This window comes from Zootoca vivipara, chromosome 2 (assembly GCF_965207765.1).
Source record: "Zootoca vivipara chromosome 2, rZooViv2.hap1.1, whole genome shotgun sequence".
NCBI classification, from domain to species: Eukaryota; Metazoa; Chordata; class Lepidosauria; order Squamata; family Lacertidae; genus Zootoca; species Zootoca vivipara.
Window position 1 is genome coordinate 101072083 of NC_142584.1, and position 25446 is coordinate 101097528.

Below are 25446 nucleotides of genomic sequence, written 5' to 3' on the forward strand. Positions count from 1 at the left end.
ATACAGACTCTCTCCATGTCTCCATAACTCATAGGCTTTCATTCTATTCAGTTCAGCACATAATGCTCATTGTAAAAGGCAACTCAGCCAGACGCTGCACCAGCGGGTTCCTGGGGGAGGGGGCCATGGTGGAGATGGTGGGCTTCTGGGGCTCCAACCAGTGGTAAGGTGGATGTGCTCTACATGGGGCTACCTTTGAAGTGGACCCAAAAACTACAACTAATCCAGAATGCGGCAGCTAGACTGGTGACTGGGAGTGGCCACTGAGACCACATAACACCGGTCTTGAAAGACCTAAATTGGCTCCCAGTACGTTTCCAAGCACAATTCAAAGTGTTGATGCTGACCTTTAAAGCCCTAAACGACCTTGGCCCAGTATACCTGAAGGAGTGTCTCTACCCCCATTGTTCTGCCCGGACACTGAGGTCCAGCGCCGAGGGCCTTCTGGCAGTTCCCTCACGGCGAGAAGTGAGGTTACAGGGGACCAGGCAGAGGGCCTTCTCAGTGGTTGCACCTGCCCTGTGGAACACCCTCCCTTCAGATGTCAAAGGAAATACTGTAAACAACTACTGTATCTGACTTTTGGAAGACACCTGAAGCTGTTTAGGATAGCTTTTAATGTTTGATGTTGTTGCTATTTTCATTATTGTTATTGGTGTTCTGTTAGGAGCTGCCCAGAGTGGCTGGGGAAACCCAGCCAGATGGGCAGGTTATAAATTAATTAATTAATTAATTAATTAAATTAAATTAAATTAAATTAATGATGATGATGTGTTGACTCCAGGTAGCCTGCCCAGTTGCCATTGATGAGGAACTCACCCATCTCTCTCTTGATAATCAGGCAGTCCATTCCCACTTGAGGAATGCACTTGGTATGAGTGGGAGTCTCCCCTATGAATTAAGGAACTTGCCTGATCCTCTGTTTCTCCAGCGGGAAATCAGATTTCCATGGAATGTTCCCAAGGGTTAGTTCTGTCACTGGAAGTCATTCCATGAGAACTGAAACTTCCAAGAAGTTTCCCTCTTTGAAGCACTTGCTGGAAGGGTTTAGCACCTTTGCTGACTGATCCAAAGCAGACACTCTCGGTGCTCCTTCAGGGCTGCCTGATGGATTTCTGTCTGTTCCTTCTGATGTGCCTGATGTGACCGGAGATCAGACCCCCCATCACTCAATGCAGATGTCAGCAGTCCTTTGCATTATGCCGAGCAGATGCAGTTGAGTCAGTGCAGTTAGTGCAAAAGGGATAAGACGTGGCAGCTGCTCTCCTGATGGGGCACCATAACGCTAATTCGCCAGTCTAGTCTACTGGGAGGACTTAACGACATATGCTAATTCCAAGAGCATGGAATGGGCTTAAAACAGAAAGCATCTCTCAAGCATGCACCAATCAAACACGATTCAGAAGACCCCAAGAGCTCAAAGGAAAACACGTGCCAGATTTAGCTCACCGAGATTAAACAAATAAAATATAGTCTATTGCCTGATGTTTTTTTTTTAAAAAAACTAAATAAATAAATCTGGTTCATTCTCAGGTCAACTATCACCTTAACTACTACAATCTCCCTGTTGGGCTTCATTCCCATTTCAGTGTCTTATCTCATACTTTTCATCCATCCAAACCACAACTGCCAAACTGATCCATCTGTCCCATCCTGGTGTGACCATGGGATGCTCCTACCCAGATCTCTTTGCCAGCTTCTCATCCTCTTCATTATTCAGTACAGATTCCAATAGGTGCAGTAGCAAGTCCATTAGGAAGCCATTGTTGTTGTTGTTTTCTCTTCTCTGAAATTTATTTCTTTGGTTTTTCAGATTGAAATTTTACAGCCACATATCCCACATGCAACTTAAAAACTAGATTCCAAGGTATCTCTTGGGCTTCCCTCCTCCCCTTTGTGGGTCCTACTGTCAATCATTTCCTCCTGCATCTTTTATAACAATCCAGATCTTTTATCTCTCCATTGTATCCAAAATTTACCATTTAAACTACAAGTGATATTCCAATCCTACCAAAAATTTTAAGTGTTTTGGGGCTGGGTGTTCATCAGTATGCGGATGATACCCAGCTCTACCTCTCTTTCAAATCGGAACCAGTGAAGGCAGGGAAGGTCCTGTGTGAGTGTCTGGAGGCAGTTGGAGGATGGATGGCAGCTAACAGATTGAGGTTGAATCCTGACAAAACAGAAGTACTGTTTTGGGGGGGACAAGGGGCAGGTGGGTATGGAGGATTCCCTGGTCCTGAATGGGGTAACTGTGCCCCTGAAGGACCAGGTGCGCAGCCTGGGAGTCATTCTGGACTCACAGCTGTCCATGGAGACGCAGGTCAATTCTGTATCCAGGGCAGCTGTTTATCAGCTCCATCTGGTACGCAGGCTGAGACCCTACCTGCCTGCTGACTGTCTCGCCAGAGTGGTGCATGCTCTAGTTATCTCTCGCTTGGACTACTGCAATGCGCTCTATGTGGGGCTACCTTTGAAAGTGACCCGGAAACTACAACTAATCCAGAATGTGGCAGCTAGACTGGTGACTGGGAGTGGCTGCCGAGACCACATAACACCAGTCCTGAAAGACCTGCATTGGCTCCCAGTATGTTTCCAAGCACAAACGGCCTCAGTCCAGTATACCTGAAGGAGCATCTCCACCCCCATTATTCAGCCTGGACACTGAAGTCCAGTGCTGAGGGCCTTCTGGCAGTTCCCTCACTGCGAGAAGCGAAGTTACAGGGAACCAGGCAGAGGGCCTTCTCAGCTCATGCCCTGTGGAACACCCTCCCATCAAACATCAAAGAAATAAACAACTATCTGATGTTTAGAAGACATCTGAAGGCAGCCCTGTTTAGGGAAGTTTTTAATGACTGATGTTTTAATGCATTTTTAATATTTTGTTGGAAGCCGCCCTGAGTGGCTGGGGAAACCCAGCCAGATAGGCGGGAATGAATGAATGAATGAATGAATGAATTGTTTACAATGGTCCTTAAGATAAGTTATAAACTTTCTCCATTCCTTATGAAACTTCTGATCTTCCTGATTTCTGATTCTTCCGGTCATTTTAGCCATTTCGGCATAATCCATCAACTTGACCTGCCATTAGGAAGCCATTGTTGCACAATTCAGACTCTGGCTTGTTTTTATTATTTTATTTTTACGAGACTTTACCTTCTGTGAGTAAATTCTGTGGGGCTTACTCCCATGGAAGTAAGGTTAGAATTGCAGCCTGTATCATGCCAAAGGCATGGCAGTTGTGCCGATACTCTGATCAGCTTGTTGTTTAAGACGCATTGGTCCATACCTGCTCATATGAAGCTTGGCTGGGGTCTATGTTTGTGTTTCTCCAGTAGGCCTTCCTACTCCCATCCCTTCTACTCAGGTGTTTGGCTGCAGGCATCCAAGGCCACCTGAGCTGGACTTGCCCAGCCAGCTGCACACATTTTGTGCGCTTTAATTAAGTTGTAGAGATTCAAAGGGATTTTGGCTCCTGCCAGCTCACGCTTTCCTGCCCCCGTGTTCCTTTCTAGGGTGGATGTTAAATCATGCAGAAACAGAGCATGACCTCACTCTCGTGTCACTCGATCTGGCAGTAGCTGTTTTTCTGTGTGTAACTCATTGGGAAAGATTGATTGTTGGTTAATTACATTAATGAACTCACCTGACAGAGGACGCGGACCAAAAAAAAAAAAAAAAAAAAAAGCTCAGCAGCCTCCTAAACAGCCATTAAGAGTAAGACATTTATCTTTTCACCTGATTGTTGCGACTTCCTGCTGGGTGGCAGGGCATACAAAATGTTAATTCTGAAGGTTAAATGACATTGGGAAATAATCATGGACTGCTTACCTTTCCTCACCTCCTGCCCAGATGGCTCTTAGCACAGCAATCAAAGGGCATTTGGATGTAAGAGCTACAGTACTTGAAAGGTCTCCAGGAATATGAATCTGGTAGTTTCAGCTGGCACGTGGTCACATCTATTCTAGCACAATTCCAGCTTTCCCGACCCAGTGTGGTTGAAATAACTCCTTTGTTAATAAAGGCTTATTCGCGTGATTTGTTGGGAGATTGTGAAAATAAAGGGCTAAGTCCACTGCTGGCTTGGGGAAAGCTTGCAAATGTGCTTGAGTTCTATAAGCCATCGTGGAGCTTAGTAACTGATCAAGAGCCATTGCCAGAAAAGAAAAGGTTTGACATTGGATAGTCCAACCAAGAGCTCAGGGCTAAACTACCATATATGCACATGTAAGGAAGGTCCCCAGCTCAGTGGTTGAGCATCTGCATGCAGAGGGTCCCAGGTTCAATCTTCAGCAGCTCCAGGTGGGACTGATAATTGTCCCCTATCTGAAACCCTGGAGAACTGCTGCCAATCAGTGGAGACAATACAAAACCAGGTGGGCCAATGGGTGAAGCTTAGTAGAAGGCAGTTTCCCGTCTTCCTGTATAAGAGGAAAGGGTCCCAGTTCTTGGGGAGATGCAACAGTCCATATGCAATCACTGTGTCCTGAAAGTAGCCCTAACCCTTGAACCAATTTTCTTAGCAATGCTGCCATTTTGAGCACAGCTGGAAGGGGGGTGGATAATGTTTTATATGCAGAACTTTTGATTGTGTATCTTCACTTCTCAGCTATAAGCCAATCAGTCCTGTACTCTAGTACCTCCTCAATCCTTTGGTGAGGTAGCACTTACCCTTTGGGACTCCATCCCATTTCAAAAGGTGCTGTCTCTATTGTCCATTTGCCATCTATTGAAGATCTTTTTCAACTAGCCTTTTAAGTGGAGACGTTCATTCCAATCTGTGTCTGTATTGGATTTGAAATTGTTTTTGTTTTGTTTTTACATCGCAAGTTGTTTTTAATTGGTTTTGTATGTGGAAATTGTTTTTAATTCTTTGTATATAGGGAATTGTGGTTTCAACATTTAGCTTTGTTTTTTTTTCCCATTGTCGATGGGTTTATTGCAAAATCTGCTTTGGGGTTATTTTACGGGAAGCAATTCGTAAATGGAACGAAATGAATAAATAAATTTGGTTCCATGGAAATGCTGCTTTTAGGTCTGAAAAATGCCCTTCTAACAGGATTGTCCCTGTCACTGGGCAGAGCATGTCAACCACCTTAGACTTCAGTTGATTGGGAGTAGTGAGTTATGGTGAGTTGTAGGGCAGAGCTTTGTATACTACACAGCCAGCCCTATCCCCTTTAATTAGGGTTGGTCTTTGTGGAATGGGACTGCCATCTTGTCCTTTGCCTCAGGCAGCAAAATGTCTTGGATTAGCCCTAGGAAAAGGTAAAGGGACCCCTGACTGTTAGGTCCAGTCGCGAACAACTCTGGGGTTGCGGCGCTCATCTCGCTTTACTGGCCGAGGGAGCCGGAGTACAGCTTCCAGGTCATGTGCCCAGCATGGTTAAGCCGCTTCTGGCGAACCAGAGCAGCGCACGGAAATGCTGTTGACCTTCCCGCCGGAGCGGTACCTATTTATCTACTTGCACTTTGATGTGCTTTCAAACTGCTAGGTTAACAGGAGCTGGGACCGAGCAACGGGAGCTCACCCCGTCGCGCGGAACTGCCAACCTTCTGATTGGCAAGCCCTAGGCTCTGTGGTTTACCAGCTAACAATTGGAAGATTGTGTGATAAGAGGTTTTGTGGTTGGTTCACAAGATTCCTGACAATTGGACTCATTAGTGCCTTTGACAAGTCTTATAAATTCATGTTTTGTCTATGTAGAGGCAGGGCTTTTCCCCCCATGCAGAGCTTATTGGAGCTCAGCTCCGTCACCTCTCAGGTGGCCATCACTGCCATTCTAAGAGAACAAGAGAGAAGCTCATGGTGAGCTCTGTCATCTCTTTTTCTAGAAAAATCACTGTGTAGAGGGATGGTGTGAACAATATTTAAATCATAATTTCCTCTATTTCTGAGTCAAATGTTCCCATGTTATAGCACAAATGTCGTCAAAACAGCGGGTAAATCCATCATTTTCAGTTTCCCTCAGATTCTCATTTTCCTACTCTCCACATTTCTATACTAGCTGCCTTTTTTTCCTTTTTTTAACATGTTCATGAAAATTCAACAACATATTTTTCCGGATGTACACACATTTTTTTTTGCATGCGATTTTGCCTAATGCACACGTTTTTCCTCTTGGGACCCCTTCTGAGGGTCACACGTCGGTGGTGGGCAAAGCCAGAGGCAAAAATTGACAAAGTGACAAATGTAATTGATATATTCATACAGTAGGCTTCTTTCTACGCACACACATACACCTTTCTCTGTCCTCCATCCAGACAATCTAAAACAGGCATCCCCAAACTTCGGCCCTCCAGATGTTTTGGACTACAATTCCCATCTTCCCCGACCACTGGTCCTCTTAGCTAGGGATCATGGGAGTTGTAGGCCAAAACATCTGGAGGGCCGCAGTTTGGGGATGCCTGATCTAAAAGCACTGCCAGAGCTCAGTGACACCTTCTAAACAGGTAAATCCAGCCAGGGGGCAAGGCAGGGCTAGGGAGGGGTGTGGCTTGGGGAAATTTTTGAGGGCCAGGTTGAGAGCCCTCAGGGCCCCCAGGCCCGCGGTTCCCCCCCCCCTGTGCTAGATCACACAGAAACACCCCTGCTGTCTTTATCAACCCTTCTTAGAGAAACAGTCTTTACGGTTTCCCTCTAGGCATGTCCTGCTCCTTCGCAACTTCTTCACAAAGGTCTTGTTTCTTGTCCCTTCATCCTCCCCAACGCTTTCCCGCCCCCACAACCTTTCCAATTAGTTTTCAAATCCCTGGCCGTTATTCAATTGATTGTGTTGAGGGGATGGAAGCTTCTGAAATATATCTTCCACCACACAGAGGCAGGAGGAGGATAGAATTTTCTTACCCTTTATCCCTGACCTTTCGTTGGTCTCTCATCTTTCTCATATCCTCCAGGTCTCTGAAGTAAAAGAAGAAGAAGAAAAAAAGCAGAGGGCCAAAGTGATAATTAGCCAGCACTTTTGCTGTAATTACTGTGTTAGCATCTCTAGAGGGACATGAAAGAGAGCACTGTCCCTTTAACAGGACGATTTGATAATCCTCTTAACAATTCTCACTTTTTGGGGGGAGGGGTGGGGGTTTTTTTTGGGGGGGGGGATAATGTTTCACATAAATTTTAACTTTGTGAAATGCACCTAAAGGGAGACTTAAGCAATAACGCAAAGATTATGGAAATGACTCTCATTTGAGCAAGGACCCGGCAAAAAGCCACAGACGGCTTCAGAACAGCATCACCCCCATTAGGAGCGCCGTTCAAATGTTTATTCATTGAGCAGTAAATGTTTATTGTAATGCGCTTTATTGGGACATAAATTAAAGAAGTGTGATTACGGGCAGAGAGAACTTTAGAGCAGTGTTTGTTTACCAAGGCAGAAGGTGAGGATGGGAGCAGGCTGGGAAAGGAAGAGGGTTGGGCTATTGGTATCTGTGATTTGGCAGGTGTAGGAATGAAGGGAAGAAGCGTTTGCAAAGTGATGAGCACCCCGTCTCTAGATCTCTTTATGCATTTCATCAAGACCAGCAAAATGTGGTCGTAATGATGGCCTGTAGCTGAGCACAGCCTCATCTAAGGACAGACAGATCAATCTAAATCCGTCCCCTTTCATTTTCACCAGCACTCAATCTTTGCTGGGTCCACGACTGTATAATAAAATTTGCGTTGCGTTCTACTGGCACTCAATCATAGGTCCATTTTGTTCAGAAAGAATGCCTTAAAAGCTTGTGTTTCAACTGTTCCCATTACTATATGCATTACTGGGCTTGTTTCTGTATGCATTTCCCCCAATGGCTGTGTTTTCCAGTGTGCTTTCTCCATAAAAAAATATGCATTTGATGTGCCTATTAACCCTAAGAGATTGTTTCCGTGTGCTGTTTTTGCTCACTTAAAGTGCATTGCAAAATCCGGAGAAGCGTGGAAATTAAAAGTGGCGGCAGCTCTTCCTCTTGGTCCTCCTTTTACAATGCTTGGTGTCCTTCCTTTTGCAATGCTCCCAATAGGGTCTGATTGTGAGGCCCAATTTCCTAGTGTTTCCTGTTAGCCTTGGACCCTCCTGGGGCTCAGGAAGGTGTCTAGCTGTGCCAACTGCTGATGCCAGGACAGGATTAGACCCAACATAAATTCACCAGTGGACCATTCCCTGCTCTATGCTCTGTGGATGCAGAACACTTTGCAGCTCCTTGACTTAAGCTGAACATACTGTTGATGATAAGGGACCCAGGTGGTGCTGTGGTTAAACCACTGAGCCTAGGGCTTGCTGATCAGAAGGTCGGCGGTTCGAATCCCTGTGACGGGGTGAGCTCCCGTTGCTTGGTCCCAGCTCCTGCCAACCTAGCAGTTCGAAAGCACGTCAAAATGCAAGTAGATAAATAGGAACGGCTACAGTGGGAAGGTAAATGACGTTTCCATGTGCTGCTCTGGTTTGCCAGAAGTGGCTTTGTCATGCTGGCCACATGACCTGGAAGCTGTACGCCGGCTTCCTCGGCCAATAATGCGAGATGAGTGCGCAACCCCAGAGTTGGTCACGACTGGACCTAATGGTCAGGGGTCCCTTTACCTTTTACTGTTGATGATATTTCTATGTATTCTGAAGTGGGCGCAGATTAATTCCGATTAACTGCATTAAGCCACATCCCTCATAGGGATCAGGAATCCCCTAACAGAACTAGTGGAGGCATATAATCAGGAATAACAAATGGATGTGCTATGAGATACAGGGAGTACCAAATTACCCTATTTGTCATGTTAATATTCACGCTCTCCACCTCAAAGCATTTGTCACCCTCTCTGAAGAAGCTTCTTACTCTGTGGATTTCTCCTTTTGGTTTTGCTCCTATAAAATCCACTGCCCCAGATAATTTGACAAAGCAAGATGGTGGTGATGTGCAATGCCAGTCAACATTTGCTACTGAACTTCCATTGGGCCATGTTCAGAAAGTGGTGTTGGGGGGTGAGTGTTCAGACCCCTGGGCACTCACTTGTGTGGTGCCTCAGGGTTCCGTTCTCTCCCCCATGCTTTTTAATATCTATATGAAGCCGCTGGAAGAGATCATCAGGGGGTTTGGGCTGGTTGTTCATCAGTATGCAGATGACACCCAGCTCTACCTCTCTTTTAAATCAGAACCAGTGAAGGCGGAGAAGGTCCTGTGTGAGAGCCTGGAGGCGGTTGGAGGATGGATGGCGGCTAACAGATTGAGAGAAACCCATAGAAATGAGGCATCTTTTATATGAACTACCTCTTTGATGCAGGTCACTGGTAGAGTCCATGTTTTGCTTGTACCAGGTTCCATCCTACCGTGTTTCTCCCAAAATAAGACACCGTCTTATATTTATTTTTCCTCAAAAACAACAACAACGGTGGCTTATTTTCAGGGGATGTCTTTTTTTTTAAATTAAGTATGGTACAGTTTAACCTACAAGGTTAAACGGCCTATCACTATGGCTTATTTTTGGGGTATGGCTTATTTTCGGGTGTATGGCTTATTTTCGGAGTATGGCTTATTTTAGGAGAAACACAGTATTTTCAATATGTGGCAACTCTAGATAAACGATTTCAGGTTGCAGCTTGTCTTGAATAACATATATGGGCTGCATTTCTTTAGCTTTCCCTATAAGTTGTGTTGTTTCACCACAGTGCATAATGTAGCTTTTGGCAGAAGACGAACTGCTGTGGAATGGAAACAGTGCTGCATGTGAGTGGGGAAATGACGCCTTCTTACACCCCTACCCAAGGCAGTGCGGTGGCGTGGTTAGAGTGTTCGACTAAGACCTGGGAGGCCAGTCAGAAAGACCTTTTCTGCCTCGAATGAGCTATCCCTCAGACCAGACACCTCCTTCCCACTTCTCAAATGGGAGAAAGAGCTCCTGTGGCAACAGTCTGGAACGGAGAGATCTTTAAGAGGACAGCAATCTAACGTTTGATTGTTTTATCATGGCACTATATAGCAAAGTGGGATATTGTGAGATGCATGAACATTACATGTTATTTGTTTCTGTGGTTGGCTGGGAGCCCCCCCCCCAGATCCTGGAGAAGGACCCTTGAATGAAAACCTATAAAAGCAGAGCAAGATTTTGTGCTGACTGGAGAGACTTTTGCAGTGATTCCTTCCTCTTTGGGCAAGGCTGTCATGCATTGAATTGGTTGTGTATGATTATGCACCTTTCCACAAATGGGCCTTGCTGGATGGGAAACAATTGGAACATGGATAAAGTCCCCTCCCTAATAGGTTGCCAAATAGGGAGGCAAGTTATAAAGTGGCAGTAGAAAGTTTGCCTTTCCCAGATGTTTGTCTCTGCGTGGCACCCATAGCTCCACTCTGCTGCTTTCACCCCGAGTTCCCCCCTGAAAGCAAAAGAAAAAAGGGAACCACTTGAGATGTAATTGCCTCTCGCTGTGTCCGCTTGGTTCTATTACACGAACAGTAGGGAGAATTCGGCTTATTATATACGTTCTGTTCATAACCTTAAAAAGCAAGGAGCAAACAAAAGCAAACCCCAGGATCCCTGCAATCAAATACCTGCTGTTTATACTGATGGAGGGTACACGGATTCAAAAACAGATGGGGCAGGGGAATGTCGCACCAAACCCCATTAGTGGTTTGAAAAGAATAGATGGATTTTGTTACACCGCATTGCATTCTATAAAAGCCTAATATGAATAGTAAAGGTGAGCAAACCATGGAAATGTCCTCGCAGGTTCTTAGTGGTCCGTAGGTAAATGTTTTGCCATATAAGCAGTAAAAAATGGCAGAATGTTTTCATTTCTCATTTTAGTGCCACCCACGGGGAGACATCTTGAGCCAACAAAATGTTATTATTACCTGCTGCATAAATTAATATATTCCACGCCTCTTATCTCCATAAGGTTAAGCCTAAGGCTTTTTGCAGTGTTTTTGTTGATGGCTGTATATGCTGGACCAGGCATTGTGTGTGTGTGTGTGTGTGTGTATGTGTGTGTATTTTTTAAATACACGCGTACACACGAAACATGCCCCAGATGTGGAGTTACAGTGCAAATACTGCAAAAAGAAAATATGATTCTTCTTGCATAAATTAGGCAAGTTAAATAAATATCTGCTAAATTTATTCTGGAGATTCTACAGTATTTTGACTAATTTATTCTGTTCTTTAGGTCTAGTTACAGGTAGGTTGCCGTGTTGGTCTGCCATAGTCGAAACAAAATAAAAAAAATCATTGGTATGAGCTTTCGTGTGCATGTACACTTCTTCAGATACACGGAGAAGTATTTTGTGCATGCACACGAAAGCTCATACCAATGACAAACTTAGTTGGTCTCTAAGGTGCTACTGGAAGGATTTTTTTTTATTTTGTTCTTTAGGTGAAACGCCAAAACACTATGATGTTGTTGTTGTTGTTTAGTCGTTTAGTCGTGTCCGACTCTTCGTGACCCCATGGACCACAGCATGCCAGGCACTCCTGTCTCGGACTGCCTCCCGCAGTTTGGTCAGACTCATGTTGGTAGCTTCGAGAACACTGTCCAACCATCTCGTCCTCTGTCGTCCCCTTCTCCTAGTGCCCTCCATCTTTCCCAACATCAGGGTCTTTTCCAGGGAGTCTTCTCTTCTCATGAGGTGGCCAAAGTATTGGAGCCTCAGCTTCACGATCTGTCCTTCCAGTGAGCACTCAGGGCTGATTTCCTTCAGAATGGATAGGTTTGATCTTCTTGCAGTCCATGGGACTCACACTATACAGGGCACTATTCGTTGTTGTTTTTCTTTTGGGGGGAAGCTTAATTCATATTTCAATACAAATACAGGTTTATACTTATATTAAAAGACAACAGGAAGATTTCATGAAGAGCATTTTACGGTTTAGCACAGCAGCTTGTAACATTCTGAATGCCGAACAAAAAATATCGAAGATCATTTAGATGAACTTGAATTGAAACCTATGATATATAAATTTTATGTAAATAAATAAATAAATAAATAAATAAATAAATAAATAAAATTGTCAGCTGAATGTGAAGAGAGGAACATGAACTGGAATTAGCTCCTCTTTTTTTTTTAAGACAAGTTGAACTTTTTACTGTGAACTCTCTCAGGTTTCAGAGTTTATACCACCAGAATAGTTGGCGGTAGATGTGTCAGACACTCCAAGCAGTGTTGCCTATTTCCTTATGAGGAATATGGATTTGGAAGCAGGATTCACTACAGCTTCTTGTGCTGGAGAGGAAGGTCCATTGGATCACTCAACCTAACCTCCACAATACAGGAAGGGAATAGGGCTTATCTCTAGTTTGTCTAAAAATGGGGCAGGGAGGGAGATCAGGTGCAAACTACAGTGAATATGAGTACGTAGGAGCTGTATCCAACAAAGTCATTTTGTTAGCATACGGACTTCTGCCTGCACAACAGGGCTTCCTCTTCTCCTCTCCTTGTGCACCACCTGTGCCCTCTCAAATTGGTCCTGGGGATTCTCTCAACACTCCCCCCCTCCCCGGTCGCAGGGCAAGGTAAAGTCCCATTGTGCAGGCAGACGTCCTTGTGCTAACATGGCGACTTCACTGAGAACAACTTTCAGGTTTAAGGCTAGTCAACCCATGAGGCGAAACATCTGAGAGAGAAATATGCATTCTATGACAATGAGGCATGGGTGTGAGTAAATCCATATTGCCATATTGCTATATGTGTGGAAACACATCCTCAAAAATCGCCCAGGATCCTGAGTTGACGAAGTATTGAACGTGGCATCAAATTTAAAATGGCCGACAAGATGATCTCGGAAAGTTACCTCGGGCCAAGGAATGTGAAATGGAGCTCGAATTTCCTCTTGGGAGTTTCACCTGTGACTAACACACAGTTAAGCTACTTGAATCCCTTTGACTTCAACAGCATGGCTGCCACTTAAACACTGTGCAATGTTGCAGCCTAACTACCAGAAGAAAATGCATCATTTTGCTATGAACGGGGCAAATTGCAGACTGAGCCTCGTGGCTCTCCTTGTGTCACTGAACTACAGCTTCCATTATCCTTGACCATTTACCATGCTAACAGAGGCTTATGGGAGTTATAGTTCAGGGACATCTGAAGAGCACCACAAGTTTCCCTTGGAAATTTCTAGTTCTGCCGGCACTTTTACACCATCTTTGTATCGTCTATTTTTCTTCAAGAAACCCTTAATTTCCTAGTGAGTGTGTAGATGAGGGCCCAGTGGTACCAATGAGTGTTTTTAAGCTTGCGTTGTGGTTTTGAGCAATATATCATCAGGGCAATGATGCTGGGATGATGTATTGCACTAATACCTCATAAGAGCACTATCGCTCTTGTGATATATTAGTATAATACACTATCAGAACACTATCTCTGATGTATTACTCAAAAGAACCATTTTTAACCGAAAAGGAAGGAGAGGAGAGCATCTTAGCTTCCACCAGAAACTATGGACAGCAACAATAAAGGGAACAAATAATAAATTGTTGGGTCCTCTGCTGATACGGTATCTCGAAAGAGCCAGGAGAGCTGTGCTATTCTAGGTTTGAATTCCTTCTGATGAAGTGGACTATAGTCGTCCAAAACTTATGCCATAATGAATTTGTTAGTCTTGGAGGTGGCGCAAGACTCTTTATTTAATTACATGTACTGTACAGTCATACCTCGGTTTAACTACGCTTTGGTTTGAGTACTTTCAGTTTAAGTACTCCGCGGACCCGTCTGGAACGGATTAATCCACTTTCCATTACTTTCAATGGGAAAGTTCACTTCGGGTTAAGTACGCTTCAGGTTAAGTACGGACTTCCAGAACCAATTACACTCATATTTCAGGTTAAGTACGCTTCAGGTTGAGTACTCTGCGGACCCGTCCGGAACGGATTAATCCGCTTTCCATTACTTTCAATGGGAAAGTTTGCTTCAGGTTAAGTACGCTTCAGTTTAAGTACTCTGTGGACCGTCTGGAACGGATTAATCCACTTTCCATTACTTTCAATGGGAAAGTTCGCTTCAGGTTAAGTACGCTTCAGGTTAAGTACAGACTTCCGGAACCAATTGTATACTTAAACCGAGGTACCACTGTATTTCAGTTCCCTTTATTTTGTCCTGTTTATGAATCACTTCCTGCAACACACCGTGGAACAATTTATTTATTTTGTATGCCACCTTTCATTGGAATATCAAGGGGAGGTTTGCAACATAAAAATACAAAATGAAAACACAAAATACAACCAACAAACCCCCCCCCCCAATATTTTAAAGGCCATAAAATGTAAATCAGCCCAAGGCCCACTAACAGAGACAGGTTTTTGAAGAGACATGCATGGAGAGAACATTCCACGAGCTGCTCCAGAAAAGGCCCGTTCTTGTGGTACCACCCTCCAGACCTCTCATGGAGGAGGGCCTCAGAGAATGATCTCAGGGTCCAAGTAGATTCATGTGAATAGAGGTGGTGCTTGAGGTATTGCGGTCCTGAACCGTTTAAGGCTTTATAGGTCAAAACCAGCACTTTGAATTGGGCCAGGATTGGTGTAATATGTTCACCGTCTTGCCCCAGTGAGTAACCTGGCTGCTGAATTCTGCTGCTGAAGTCTCCGAACCACCTTCAGAGGTTGCCTCATGCATTGCACATCGCAGTAATAACCTGGAGGTTACCAGAGCACAGATGGCGAAAGTTAGGTTATCTGTCTCCAGATAGGGGCACACCAACCAAAGCTGATAGGAGGCACTCTGCACCACTGAGGCCACCGGAGCCTCAAGCAACAGTAAAGAAGAAGAAGAAGAGTTTGGATTTGATATCCTGCTTTATCACTACCCTAAGGAGTCTCAAAGCGGCTAACATTCTCCTTTCCCTTCCTCCCCCACAACAAACACTCTGTGAGGTGAGTGAGGCTGAGAGACTTCAGAGTGACCAGCCCAAGGTCACCCAGCAGCTGCATGTGGAGGAACGGAGACGCGAACCCGGTTCCCCGGATTACGAGTCCACCGCTCTTAACCACTATACCTCACTGGAACCAGAAGTACCCCCAAGCTACATACCTACTCTGTAACCCCATCAAGAGCAGTCAACCTCCCATCCATCCTATCTAAGGAGCTGTCCACAAACAGTGCCTCAGTCTTATCTTCATTGAGCCTCAGATTCTTGGCTCTTATCCAGTCCATGACCAAGGCAAGACATCAGTCCAGCACATCCATTGCCTCGCTTGCAGATGTAAAGGAGAAGCAGAGCTATGTGTCACCAGCATATTGCTGACAACATACGCCAAACCTATGGATAACCCCACTCTGCAGTTTCATAAAACAATTTTGTATATAAAGGCAGTTGAATGAAAGTTCTGCTAACTCACTCAACTAAATATTCTCCCCACTGCCTCAAACATTTGTCTTGCGCCAAAATTTTCAGGAGTTTCACACACATGTCACAGGTGCACTTCTTCCAAATGTGCAGGAAGACCAGAATGGTCACCCCTACTGAATTTCAGGTGATGAGGGCAAATAGAGGAAGTCTTCATCTCCCTATTTATGAATTCTCAAAGACTTTGGCTGGATGCTATTGGAAACTGTGCCGAATGAGGTAGATTGTTGCTTTTTTCAGCTTTTACCCTGGTGCCCTCCAGCAAATTTTGGACTGCATGCTGGCTGAGCGCTGATGGGAATTGTAGTCTACACCAGCTGAAGCGCACCAGGTTTGAAAGGGCCCATCTATTCTTAAGTGCTTAGAGCAGGCATCCCCAAATTGCGGCCCTCCAGATGTTTTGGCCTACAACTCGCATGATCCCTAGCTAAGAGGACCAGTGATCAGGGATGATGGGAGTTGTAGTCCAAAACATCTGGAGGGCCGAAGTTTGGGGGTGCCTGCTGTATTATATATGCCATCATCCTTTCTTAAATATGTTTGTAGACACCCAGGTTGAGAAATGGGTTACACTTGCCACTCTCAAAGACTTGACAGTCCGTTGTGTGATATCCTGTCATTTCAAAGAGATGTGAAAGTTAGATTGACATATCCTAATAATTCCACAGAGCTTCTCAACTTTCTCTCAGACACTGTGGAGTCTCTCTCTCCTTTCTGATCCTTCACTTTTCTCCCCCCTGAGGACTTCTTGCATGGAGCTAAAAAACAGGTTCACTGCTTTCTACAGAAAGAAACCCTGAATGCCATGGGAGTCACTGTTTAACCACAGTGAAAACATCTTGGAATATATCCATCTGTTTTGACCAGAAGCTGATGATCAACATTCATTTGTATGTTTGATTTTGTTTTAATTTTTTGCAGCATGTCCATGTCCACGTACTTCCAAGGAAGGCTGGAGACTTCAGCAGAAATGATGACATCTATCATGAGGTATGTCTGAACTTTTTTTAAAAAAGGGGGGCGGGTACCATTTGAATATTAAAGTGGTTGTTGTGGCCTTAACTGAATGTGAACTTGGTCCCTACCAGTGCAATTTTTGAATGATTTTTTGAATTGATTTTCAGAGGTGTCTGGTTGCAACCCAGTGGTTGCAATGTTGAAATGGATGCTTGTTGCTAAGTAGAAGGCACAAAGGGAAATGCAATGTTGATCCGTTGTGTTGAATTTTTTTTGGGGGGGTGGTGGTGGTTGAAAACGGGGATTTTAATAAAGCTGTTTCCTGAAAACTCTCCAACCTGTACATTTTAAATCCTAGTTTGCTCCAGCCCCCGTGTTTTGTTGTGCGGCGTGAGACTGTGGTGGAATTGATCTTCATTTTTTTCCTAAATGTAGTTTTCCCTATCGTGTAGTTAATCTGATTTGGCTATGCGATCTAAGAGGGCTTTGCACTTTAAGTCCTAGAAACAATTGTCCCTGCATAATCATTTCACACTTTGCTGACTATGGATCTAAAATTAGGGATAACCATCTGTAGATAACTGAACTTTAGTCATGGTCTACCATGCAACTTTTCGCTCACAAGATTTCCTATGAACTGTGCCCCATTGCTAATTTATGCACATTCTGGAAAGGCAAAAGATGGCTGCCGACCTGCCTCTTGCCTTAAGAGAGGATCTTCCACCGACCTTATATATATCAAATGTTTCTTCCCTATGAAGTTTCTCCTGTTTGACAATTACTCCTTTATTATAAAGCCAGCTACCCACGAAGGATTCACATTGCATATCAGAATGCCTGGCTGAGTATCTGAACAAATAAATGTTTCTTCCAAGGATATTGAAACGGATCAACCCTGGTCTATACAAACTATCGGGAGCAACGCAAACACAATGACGATTTTGCGGTCAGAATGGATCTCGGCATCAAAGAAGGCCAAGTACAAACCCAAGGCCTAATGTCATTACTATTGCTGAGCTTTCTCGCATTATACATGGAAGAAAAGCTCATCTCTTTCCAAGTATGAATTATTCAGTGTAAAACTTTTAAACCGGCAATGGTATTCAGCATGCGACGTCCTCCTCTTCCCTTCTGACATTCAGAGACACAGCAAGAAAATCACTTAGGGAAAGATATTTTGACTTAGCGATCTCATTCAGTGCATTATGCTAAATCATTTTGGCAGCACAGGAATACCTATTAGGAATCATTTTCAATTTTGGGGGGATGGAGGAAGTGGCTGGGCATAAGACTTAGCAGCTTTCCGGCTTCGATTTCAGTCAAGCTGAACTGGTGAACAGAAGCACATCCATAAGCTGATTTCCAAACACTCCGAAAAATTTCAGCTGCCGGTAACATAGCTTGCTTGAGCTTTGACTGTCACACATCGCTAGCTCTTAAGCCGACCCGCCTTGGAAGCAGCAAAGACCGGGGGAGGGAAACAGGAATGAAGATTTTTTCTTTTCATCCTCCCCCAATGGGTTCTGAATACCTGAACAGTTTCTAGTTATTACTGAATCTTGGCTTTCATAATGTTATGGCTTTGTAAAAAAATAATAATATAGAGATTTGTAGACTATCAATACTGAGGCTACTGAACCTTCACTGAAGACATGCAAATATGCCCACAAGCAGTTTCTCAAATCGCTTGGAGCGAAGAAAGGTTGGTATCACTTTGGGAAGACTTCTTTAAGACATAGCCAATACTTTTGTTATTGTCGATGATTTTAAACATAGGGGGATATAAGGTGAATGCTTAACTAGCCCATTTTATTTTATTTTTTTTAAAAAAATATTTTTATTAATTTTCCAATTAAAACCAATTATATCACATTCAATATTTCAAATTATACACATATATATATCAATCAAACCGAATGTTATGCCAAATCATCTAAAGAATTTTTTATTTGGGTTCCCATGCTTCAAGAAATTGGGAATTCCTCGCAACTGTTCACTGCCGTCTTTTTTCTAAAGTTCAAATCGTCCTCCAAGTTCGTAATAATCCAGATCTTCCCCTTACAGTCACATAGATGTTTTCCACTTTCATCCGGTTGTTTCCCAGCTGCTGAGATAAATATCAAACAAAGTTTCACAGATGTTCTTTCTCCTGTGTGAGTTAATCAGTCCAGCCTCCCCATAAATCTTCTTAATGGAGCTCCCTGTTGCGTCGAAGCAGCACGAAGCAGCGCCATCTTAAAAAGCTCAAATCACTTTCGTTTTCTCTCATAGCCATGAAGATTTACGATCATTATAGAATTTACAGCTTTTCCAGGCAGGAGACCCAAACATCAAACCATAAACTCTTGGTAAATTAATGGATCTCCTTGCCCTATAGCTGAACTTGGCTTCAGGTCGCTGCTCCAATTTAAAGTGCGTCACAGCTCATAAATCCTCCGAACGCGTCCAGAACTCCTTCCGTCCGACTAGGGGGGGGCTTTTCTCATCGGCAACTCCACATCTTTAAAAAATATGCTCAGTAACAACAGTTATAAAGTTCAACTCACACAGTCTTTTGCATCTCTTTCACTCCAAACAAGCCAGGACATCGCGTCCGGGAAGGTACGAGGCAACAATATGAAGAAAAAAAAAATAAAAACTCACTTCCCTTATCGCTCCGTCCCCATCAATCCTTCTTCCAGATGCTGTACAATCTTTGACTCCTCTCCCTCAGCAGCATAAATTTCTCAGCAGTAAACAGCGCTTCTTCCCCTCCTTCTGAAGTATGTCCATAGATTTAAGCCTAATTATCTTCTTTAACCATGGAAATCCCCGCCATGCAGATTAGCGTCCGGGAGTCCTGGCCCTCGTAAGTGCTCAGCCCAAGCTCCCCCCACTCCAAAAACAGTCGGAGTGGGTCTGGGGGCATCGCGGGCCAGCGGCCCCTCTCCGTAACCCCCGGAGAGGGTAGGGGGTTGCCATTTACTCCCCTAGCAACCGCCAAATTCCTTACGAAGGTCAGAGAGATGGAAAACAGGTCCGCCATTCCTGCAGGCGGAAACCGGAACCCCTAACTAGCCCATTTTAAGTCACCATGCATTGTTTTCATATGGTGTTCCATAAACTTACTCGAGTGAGATCTTTGTTACACTTCTACAGCTGACCTTGCATGTGGGCCCTCTTGTTAGTTTCTCTCTGAAAAGGATATTGCTGCTTCTTTTTTTAAAGACAGAAACTCAACTCCACATTCCATATCATTCTGAACAGAAGGATATATCCAATTGTGTGCCTTTCCTCACAAAAGGCTCTTTACTCTAGTCAAGGATTCTGTGAAGAAAAGGGAGAAGAAGGTGATTTTTGTGATTCCCCCCTTTCTCCAACAGCCTGGACTTTGTGATTTTTCAAGAGGCTGTGAACACACTATACCTTTCAAGCACATTTGAAATGAATTCTTTCCCTCAAAGAATTCTGGGCACTTTACCCTTCGCAGAGTTACAAACCCCAGTCACTCTTAACAAACTGGAGTAACCAGAATTCTTTGAGGGAAACAAGGTGCTTCAAATGTGCTTTATTATAGGGTGGCAATAACCAGGGCCAGAATAATCCTGGTCAGGCCACGCAGGCCCTACGTTGCAAGAGGAACTCCATTTTCTAAATCTCTCTGTCTCTGATAGAGAGTGAATTAGACAGCACTTCTCTGTTTGTACCTTTCTCTGTAACCCATTGCAAAAGGAAGTTAGCTTAACCGCAAGATGTTCTGTTCCATCTGAAGAGGATGTAGCCCGCCACAAACCAACCGCAAGTTCTAAGTAGGGCGCAACCACAATTGTGCCTGTAAAATTCCAGATAGACACGTGTATGAAAGTATCAGGTACATAACGCCACTTAGTGGAGTTAGGTAAATGATTTTGCATCTTGGGGTGCTCTCTCTTGATTGGTTGATGAAGTACTGCAGAAAGGCTGGCCTTCACTCTGTCAAAAAGGTATAAAAGCTCTCTGTACATGGACAAGGGTCGGGCAGAATGAGGAATGGTTTTTTTTTTCTGCTCCATATTGTTTTGCCGACAAACCAATAAATTTGTTAAACTGCCTGAGATTTCGTCTGGTCAATTTGGGAAGCCAGTCATCCGTATTACATTTCTGGTGTCCTAACATTTCAAGTATAGTGTGCACACAACCACAGCATTCCAAAGGGTCTCCCGACCTCCTGGGGCAGACTTTGATCAAGGGGTGGAGAACAAAAGGAGAATCAGAGAAAAATCGGCTCCCTTCCCCCTTCTGGAAACTTCCGCTGGATTAAAGAGCTTTCCTTGGGCAGAGGGAAACCAGTTGCATACAACCCAGAGATCTTATATAAAGTTTGTGTTAGAGAGGAGAGAGAGAGAGAGAGAGAGAGAGAGAGAGAGAGAGAGAGAGAGAGAGAGAGAGTTTAGAAACCGATTTCTATAGGAAGACATGCATACATAAATTTAAAAGTAAGCTAGATGCTTGTGAGATCCAAATAAATCTGTTCCACAATGGTGTAAGCTGTTCCCGCCTTAATCCAGAATTCTGTGTGGTAGTTACATCCAAGGCCATGTGCTAATGGGCCTCTCGGAAGTCTCCACTGTATTTGTGGGCAAAGAAATAGGGGGAGGGGAGTACTATTTCACCGAATTCCTCCCAAAGCCACTTCCGAGCCTGCGTCGGAGGTGGAGCTGTGGGCGTCAGCCCCTCTGTGTGAGACCTCTGTGTGAGAGCTCAGCCCCTGTGCGATTGGTGGGGTTCCCGCCCGCATCATTCGAGGGCCGACCAATCCGGTCGGCCAGGGGGCGTGTCCTGCTTCCTTTAAGCAGTGGACGGGCGGGAACCCCACATCAGTTCATCAGGATTGTTGCAGCCTCCCTCTTCCTCCTCTTTGTTCTCCCCTTTCTGCTCTGTTCCCTCGGCTCGTGTGCCTCGTTTTTTCTGGTCTTGCCTGGCCCTTGCTGCTCCCAGTTTCACAGGGATAGGATTCCTTGTTGGTAGGGGCAGTAGCAGTTTCTTTCTTAAGTTATTGTTGTTGTTGTTGCTGCTGCTGCTGCATATGCCAGAAGCAAGGACCGTGCTGGCAGCCTGACTGCCATTTTGCAATCTTCACAACGTCCTGGGCTGAGTACATAGCTGCCAAGTCTCCCGTTTTCCCCGGGAAATCCCCATTTTTCCAGCTGTTCCTAGCTGAAAAAACGGATTTTTTTGTTTTTCCCCGGTTTATTCTGGCACGACGGCCATTTTGGAACTGGGCGGAGCATGCTCAGAAGCGACTTTTGATGCTGCTCTGCCCAGTTCCAAAATGGCTGCAGTGCGACTTCTGGCGCGGCGTCCATTTTGGAACTGGGCAAAGCAGCATCAAAAGTCACTTCTGAGCATGCTCCGCCCAGTTCCAAAATGGCGGCAGCGCTACTTCCGGCCTGCTATTTCCGGCCCGGTCCCTTATTTCTCTGACAGCAACTTGGCAAGTATGGCTGAGTATCATTCCAGGACGGGCGGAGGGCAGAGGAGATCGGTTACGTGGGGTGGAGTGCAGGTGTTTGCTGCAGATAAATGGTGGAGAATATCTGGAGAAAATTCTGGCCTCTTTTTTTTTTTTTTCCAAGGAGGGTGGAGAAAGAAAAGAAAAATCTCAGACATTTTCAAACCACAGCAACCCGTGTCTCCAGAGGAATTATGGCTCAGCTCTACATCTTTCACTTTTGGAACTCGCCTGCTTGCTTTAGCTTTATCATCTCAATTGTGTCAAGCCATTTCCATGAGAATCCTGTTTCTGCTTGAGTGTGATTCATTTCCATGTTATTATAATTTCTATTCATTAATACTCAGTACTTCCATTCATATGCTTTTAAAAAAACAACAACACCCAACAGCTGATTTTTGTAGTTTTGGATCCTGTGCTCTGGGGATGCAAATTATACAGCGTTCCCGAAACGCATATTTCCCGTCACTGCAGTTGACTCAAGTCATCTTAGGGTTACTGTATAAGTGCTATAAGTGGAAGTTGTTCCTCTCCAATGCCTGTGGATTCTCCAGGCAAATCTGAAGAATTTTTCACCTGATTGTGCAGCCACACTTCCTTTCTGAGGCTATTGCTGCCTAGAAGCCCTCTGTAAATCTCTCTCTTCTTCCATTCTTTACCATGCCTCATTTTTAAAAAAATATTTTTTTAAAAAACCAGGGCATAGATATACATATTCATCTGGCGGCCCCTTCCGCAGCCCGTGTGCACATGAAAGGAAGCAGAAACCTTATATTTTCAGACGGAGGTGTTCGGTGCAGAAAAGGGTTCAAAAGCTCATCTGCTTCTCTGAGCTGTATCCAAATTATGTGTGCTGCCTGAATCTGAAAATGGAATCAGCTGGAAATGTGCCTTTTTGATGAGATGCTTTGCGAGCTCTTGCAGGCCTAAGCTGTAAATACGGTGAGATGATCCTTTCGCACAGTATTTTGCCACTGCCTGAATTGGTAATGTATTGGGAACTTCATATCCTGGTACTTCGGAACATATTGGTGTCATAACAGTATCCGGTATTTTAATGCACTTTGGAGATGGATTCTACTTTCGGAGAGAGCGCCCATCAGCTTCTCAGTGGGCCATGAGCATCGTCTTGCTGTGCTGTGGGAGCAGGATCCGTGAGAAGCCTTACTGGAAGCATAGCAGTAATGTGCCTTCTGCCATGCTTCTTATTTGCACCCAGCTGCCATCATTCTGCACAGGCATGTGCTACATTATTTATATTCATCTACTGAAAATCTTTCTAACCTGTGCGAGATCATCTCAGCAAAGGCTACAATAACAAAAGAATCCCGGAACACCGAAAGTTGTAAAACGTAACAATCCCATAATAGACATGTCCAGCATCCAATCTTAAATACCCAGCACCAGCAAACAGAAAATCGTCTACTTGTGAGCAAAGCTCAACATGCCCCAGATTCCTATGTAAACAACCGGGGTTCAACTAGGTGCCATTCAGCTTAAATGTTCAGCACTAGCAAACAGCACAAAGATATCACATTCCGTTAACATGGCCCAAATGCCAGAGGAAAAAGCCAAGTTTTAAGTTGATGCTGAAAAATAGACAATCTCGGTGCCCCAGAGCAGAAGGTATTCCATAACCATAGTTTGGACAGGCTGTATTTCAGGGGTAGAGCATCTGCTTTAAATGCAGAAGGTTCCAAATTCAAACCCTTGCATCTTCAGGTGTGGCTGGGAGACAGGGCTTTTTATCAGCCGGAACTCTCCAGAACTCAGTTCCAGCACCTCTCGGGTGGGCAGCATTGTTGTTATAAGAGAACGAGGGATGCATTCATGGTGAGTTCCAGGACTTCTTTTTCTTGAAAAATAGCACCGCTGGGAGAGACCCCACTCTGAAAACCTGGAGAACCTCTTCTAGTCCGTGTAGACAATACTGAACTAAATTGATCAATTGCATGACTCAGTATTAGGCAGTTTCCTAACCAGGACAGGCTCTCTCCCAACTCCACATAATACACACCACCCTGAACACAGAGGAGAAATCCCACTATCACCAGCAGCTATCGTATCCTAATTCTCAAGTAGGAAGAAGAAGAAGAAGAGTTTGGATTTGATATCCCGCTTTATCACTACCTGAAAGAGTCTCAAAGCGGCTAACATTCTCCTTCCCCTTCCTCCCCCACAACAAACACTCTGTGAGGTGAATGAGGCTGAGAGACTTCAGAGAAGTGTGACTAGCCCAAGGTCACCCAGCAGCTGCATTTGGAGGAGCAGGGAAGCGAACCCAGTTCACCAGATTACGAGTCCACCGCTCTTAACCACTACACCACACTGAATATATGAAAGGAAGTTTTCATATATTTCAGGAGATGTTTCTGTGGAGTCAGTGATATCAAATGATATTGGTTATGGAGTCACTCATGGGAGGAGGAAGTTTTGGGTTCCTTGGGTTTATCTGTCCTCCCCACTCCATCTTCTATGGAGGTCTCTGTAGGCCAGGCTTCCTTAGAGGCCTCTTCCAGAGACAGAAACAAATGAGGGTCTCCATGAGGGTCTCAGGATTTCCCAGGATGACATCAATGCAGTCACCAGATCTGGTTCCTGGGCCATGACGCACCACCTCTATTAAGTGGGCAGGCCACTGCTAACACTGAGTGTTCAGCAGACAGTGCTGATTGCTTGAAGATACCGTGTAAAAAAAGGAGAGAGGCCTATTTGAAGGTGGTCTTTGAGGGAGAAGAGCCATTCCCTTCAGGTAGTGCTCTCTCTTCCTCCCTCATTTCCAGAGCAAAGGAGATAAAGGAGACTTCAGAGCACAGATAATCCACGAATCCCTTTCTTTTAGTAAAGCTTGGACTAGTGACTGTACAAAAGGCCAATGGATTAAATAATTGGGGAACTCAGACCTCGCCGCCATTAGTAATAGCTGCTGGAGCTGAGAGGGCGAGATCATTGTAAGAGAGCAGCTATAAAGAACCCGATCACAGGAAATTAAAATGAATCAGCTATATAAGTCACAGCTGTTTCTAAATTGCCAATGATTCCCCCCACCCACCCACCCACAAAAAAAGAAGACTCCCTGCCTATTATTTTTCTGTTAAACTAATTATTTTGTATTGATTTTCTTCTGAGGGGAAAAATTGCCAAACATGACCCAGAGTACAGTATGCTACGCTTCGGTGTCCTGTAACTTTGCAAATATGAAGCCGCTGCTGTGCCCTGGGAACAGGCAAAGCTGAGAGGGGGGGGGAATGGAAAATGGCAAGGACTTCTGAGGTTCATGTGACATTTGCTGCATGAGGGAGCTGCCTTATACTGAACCAGACCCTCAGCCCATCCAACCTCAGTATTATCTACACTGATGGGCAGCATGTCTCCCAGATTCAAGGCAGGTTTCTATTGTCAGTAATACACAGATAAAATCTGTGAGCAGGGGCTGTCGGGTTGGAGTCAGCCAGACCCTGAAGGAGGGAGGAAAGATAAGGGGTGCCAGGAGTGAGGGGGAGACAGAGAATGTGGGGGAATAAAAGGGGCAGGAGGGGAGGACAAGGGGGTGGTTGAACCTAGAGTATACCTGAAGGAGCGTCTCCACCTCCATCATTCTGCCTGGACACCGACGTCCAGTGCAGAGGGCCTTCCCTCACTGCGAGAAGCCAAGTTACAGGGAACCAGGCAGAGGGCCTTCTCGGTAGTGGCCTCCGCCCTGTGGAATGCCCTC

General features: G+C 44.7%; 1 protein-coding gene across 12 annotated transcripts in view; it reads left to right on the plus strand.

Moving 5' to 3' along the window:
• The window catches only part of FHIT (fragile histidine triad diadenosine triphosphatase), a 1052598-nt gene that overhangs the window by 899396 nt on the left and 127756 nt on the right, over positions 1 to 25446 (plus strand). For all 12 annotated transcript variants that reach the window (XM_088662578.1, XM_088662587.1, XM_088662582.1 and 9 more), the window contains one exon: positions 16226 to 16294. In XM_088662578.1, coding sequence (XP_088518704.1) covers positions 16226 to 16294 — 69 coding nt within the window. The remainder of the gene's footprint in view (positions 1 to 16225; positions 16295 to 25446) is intronic.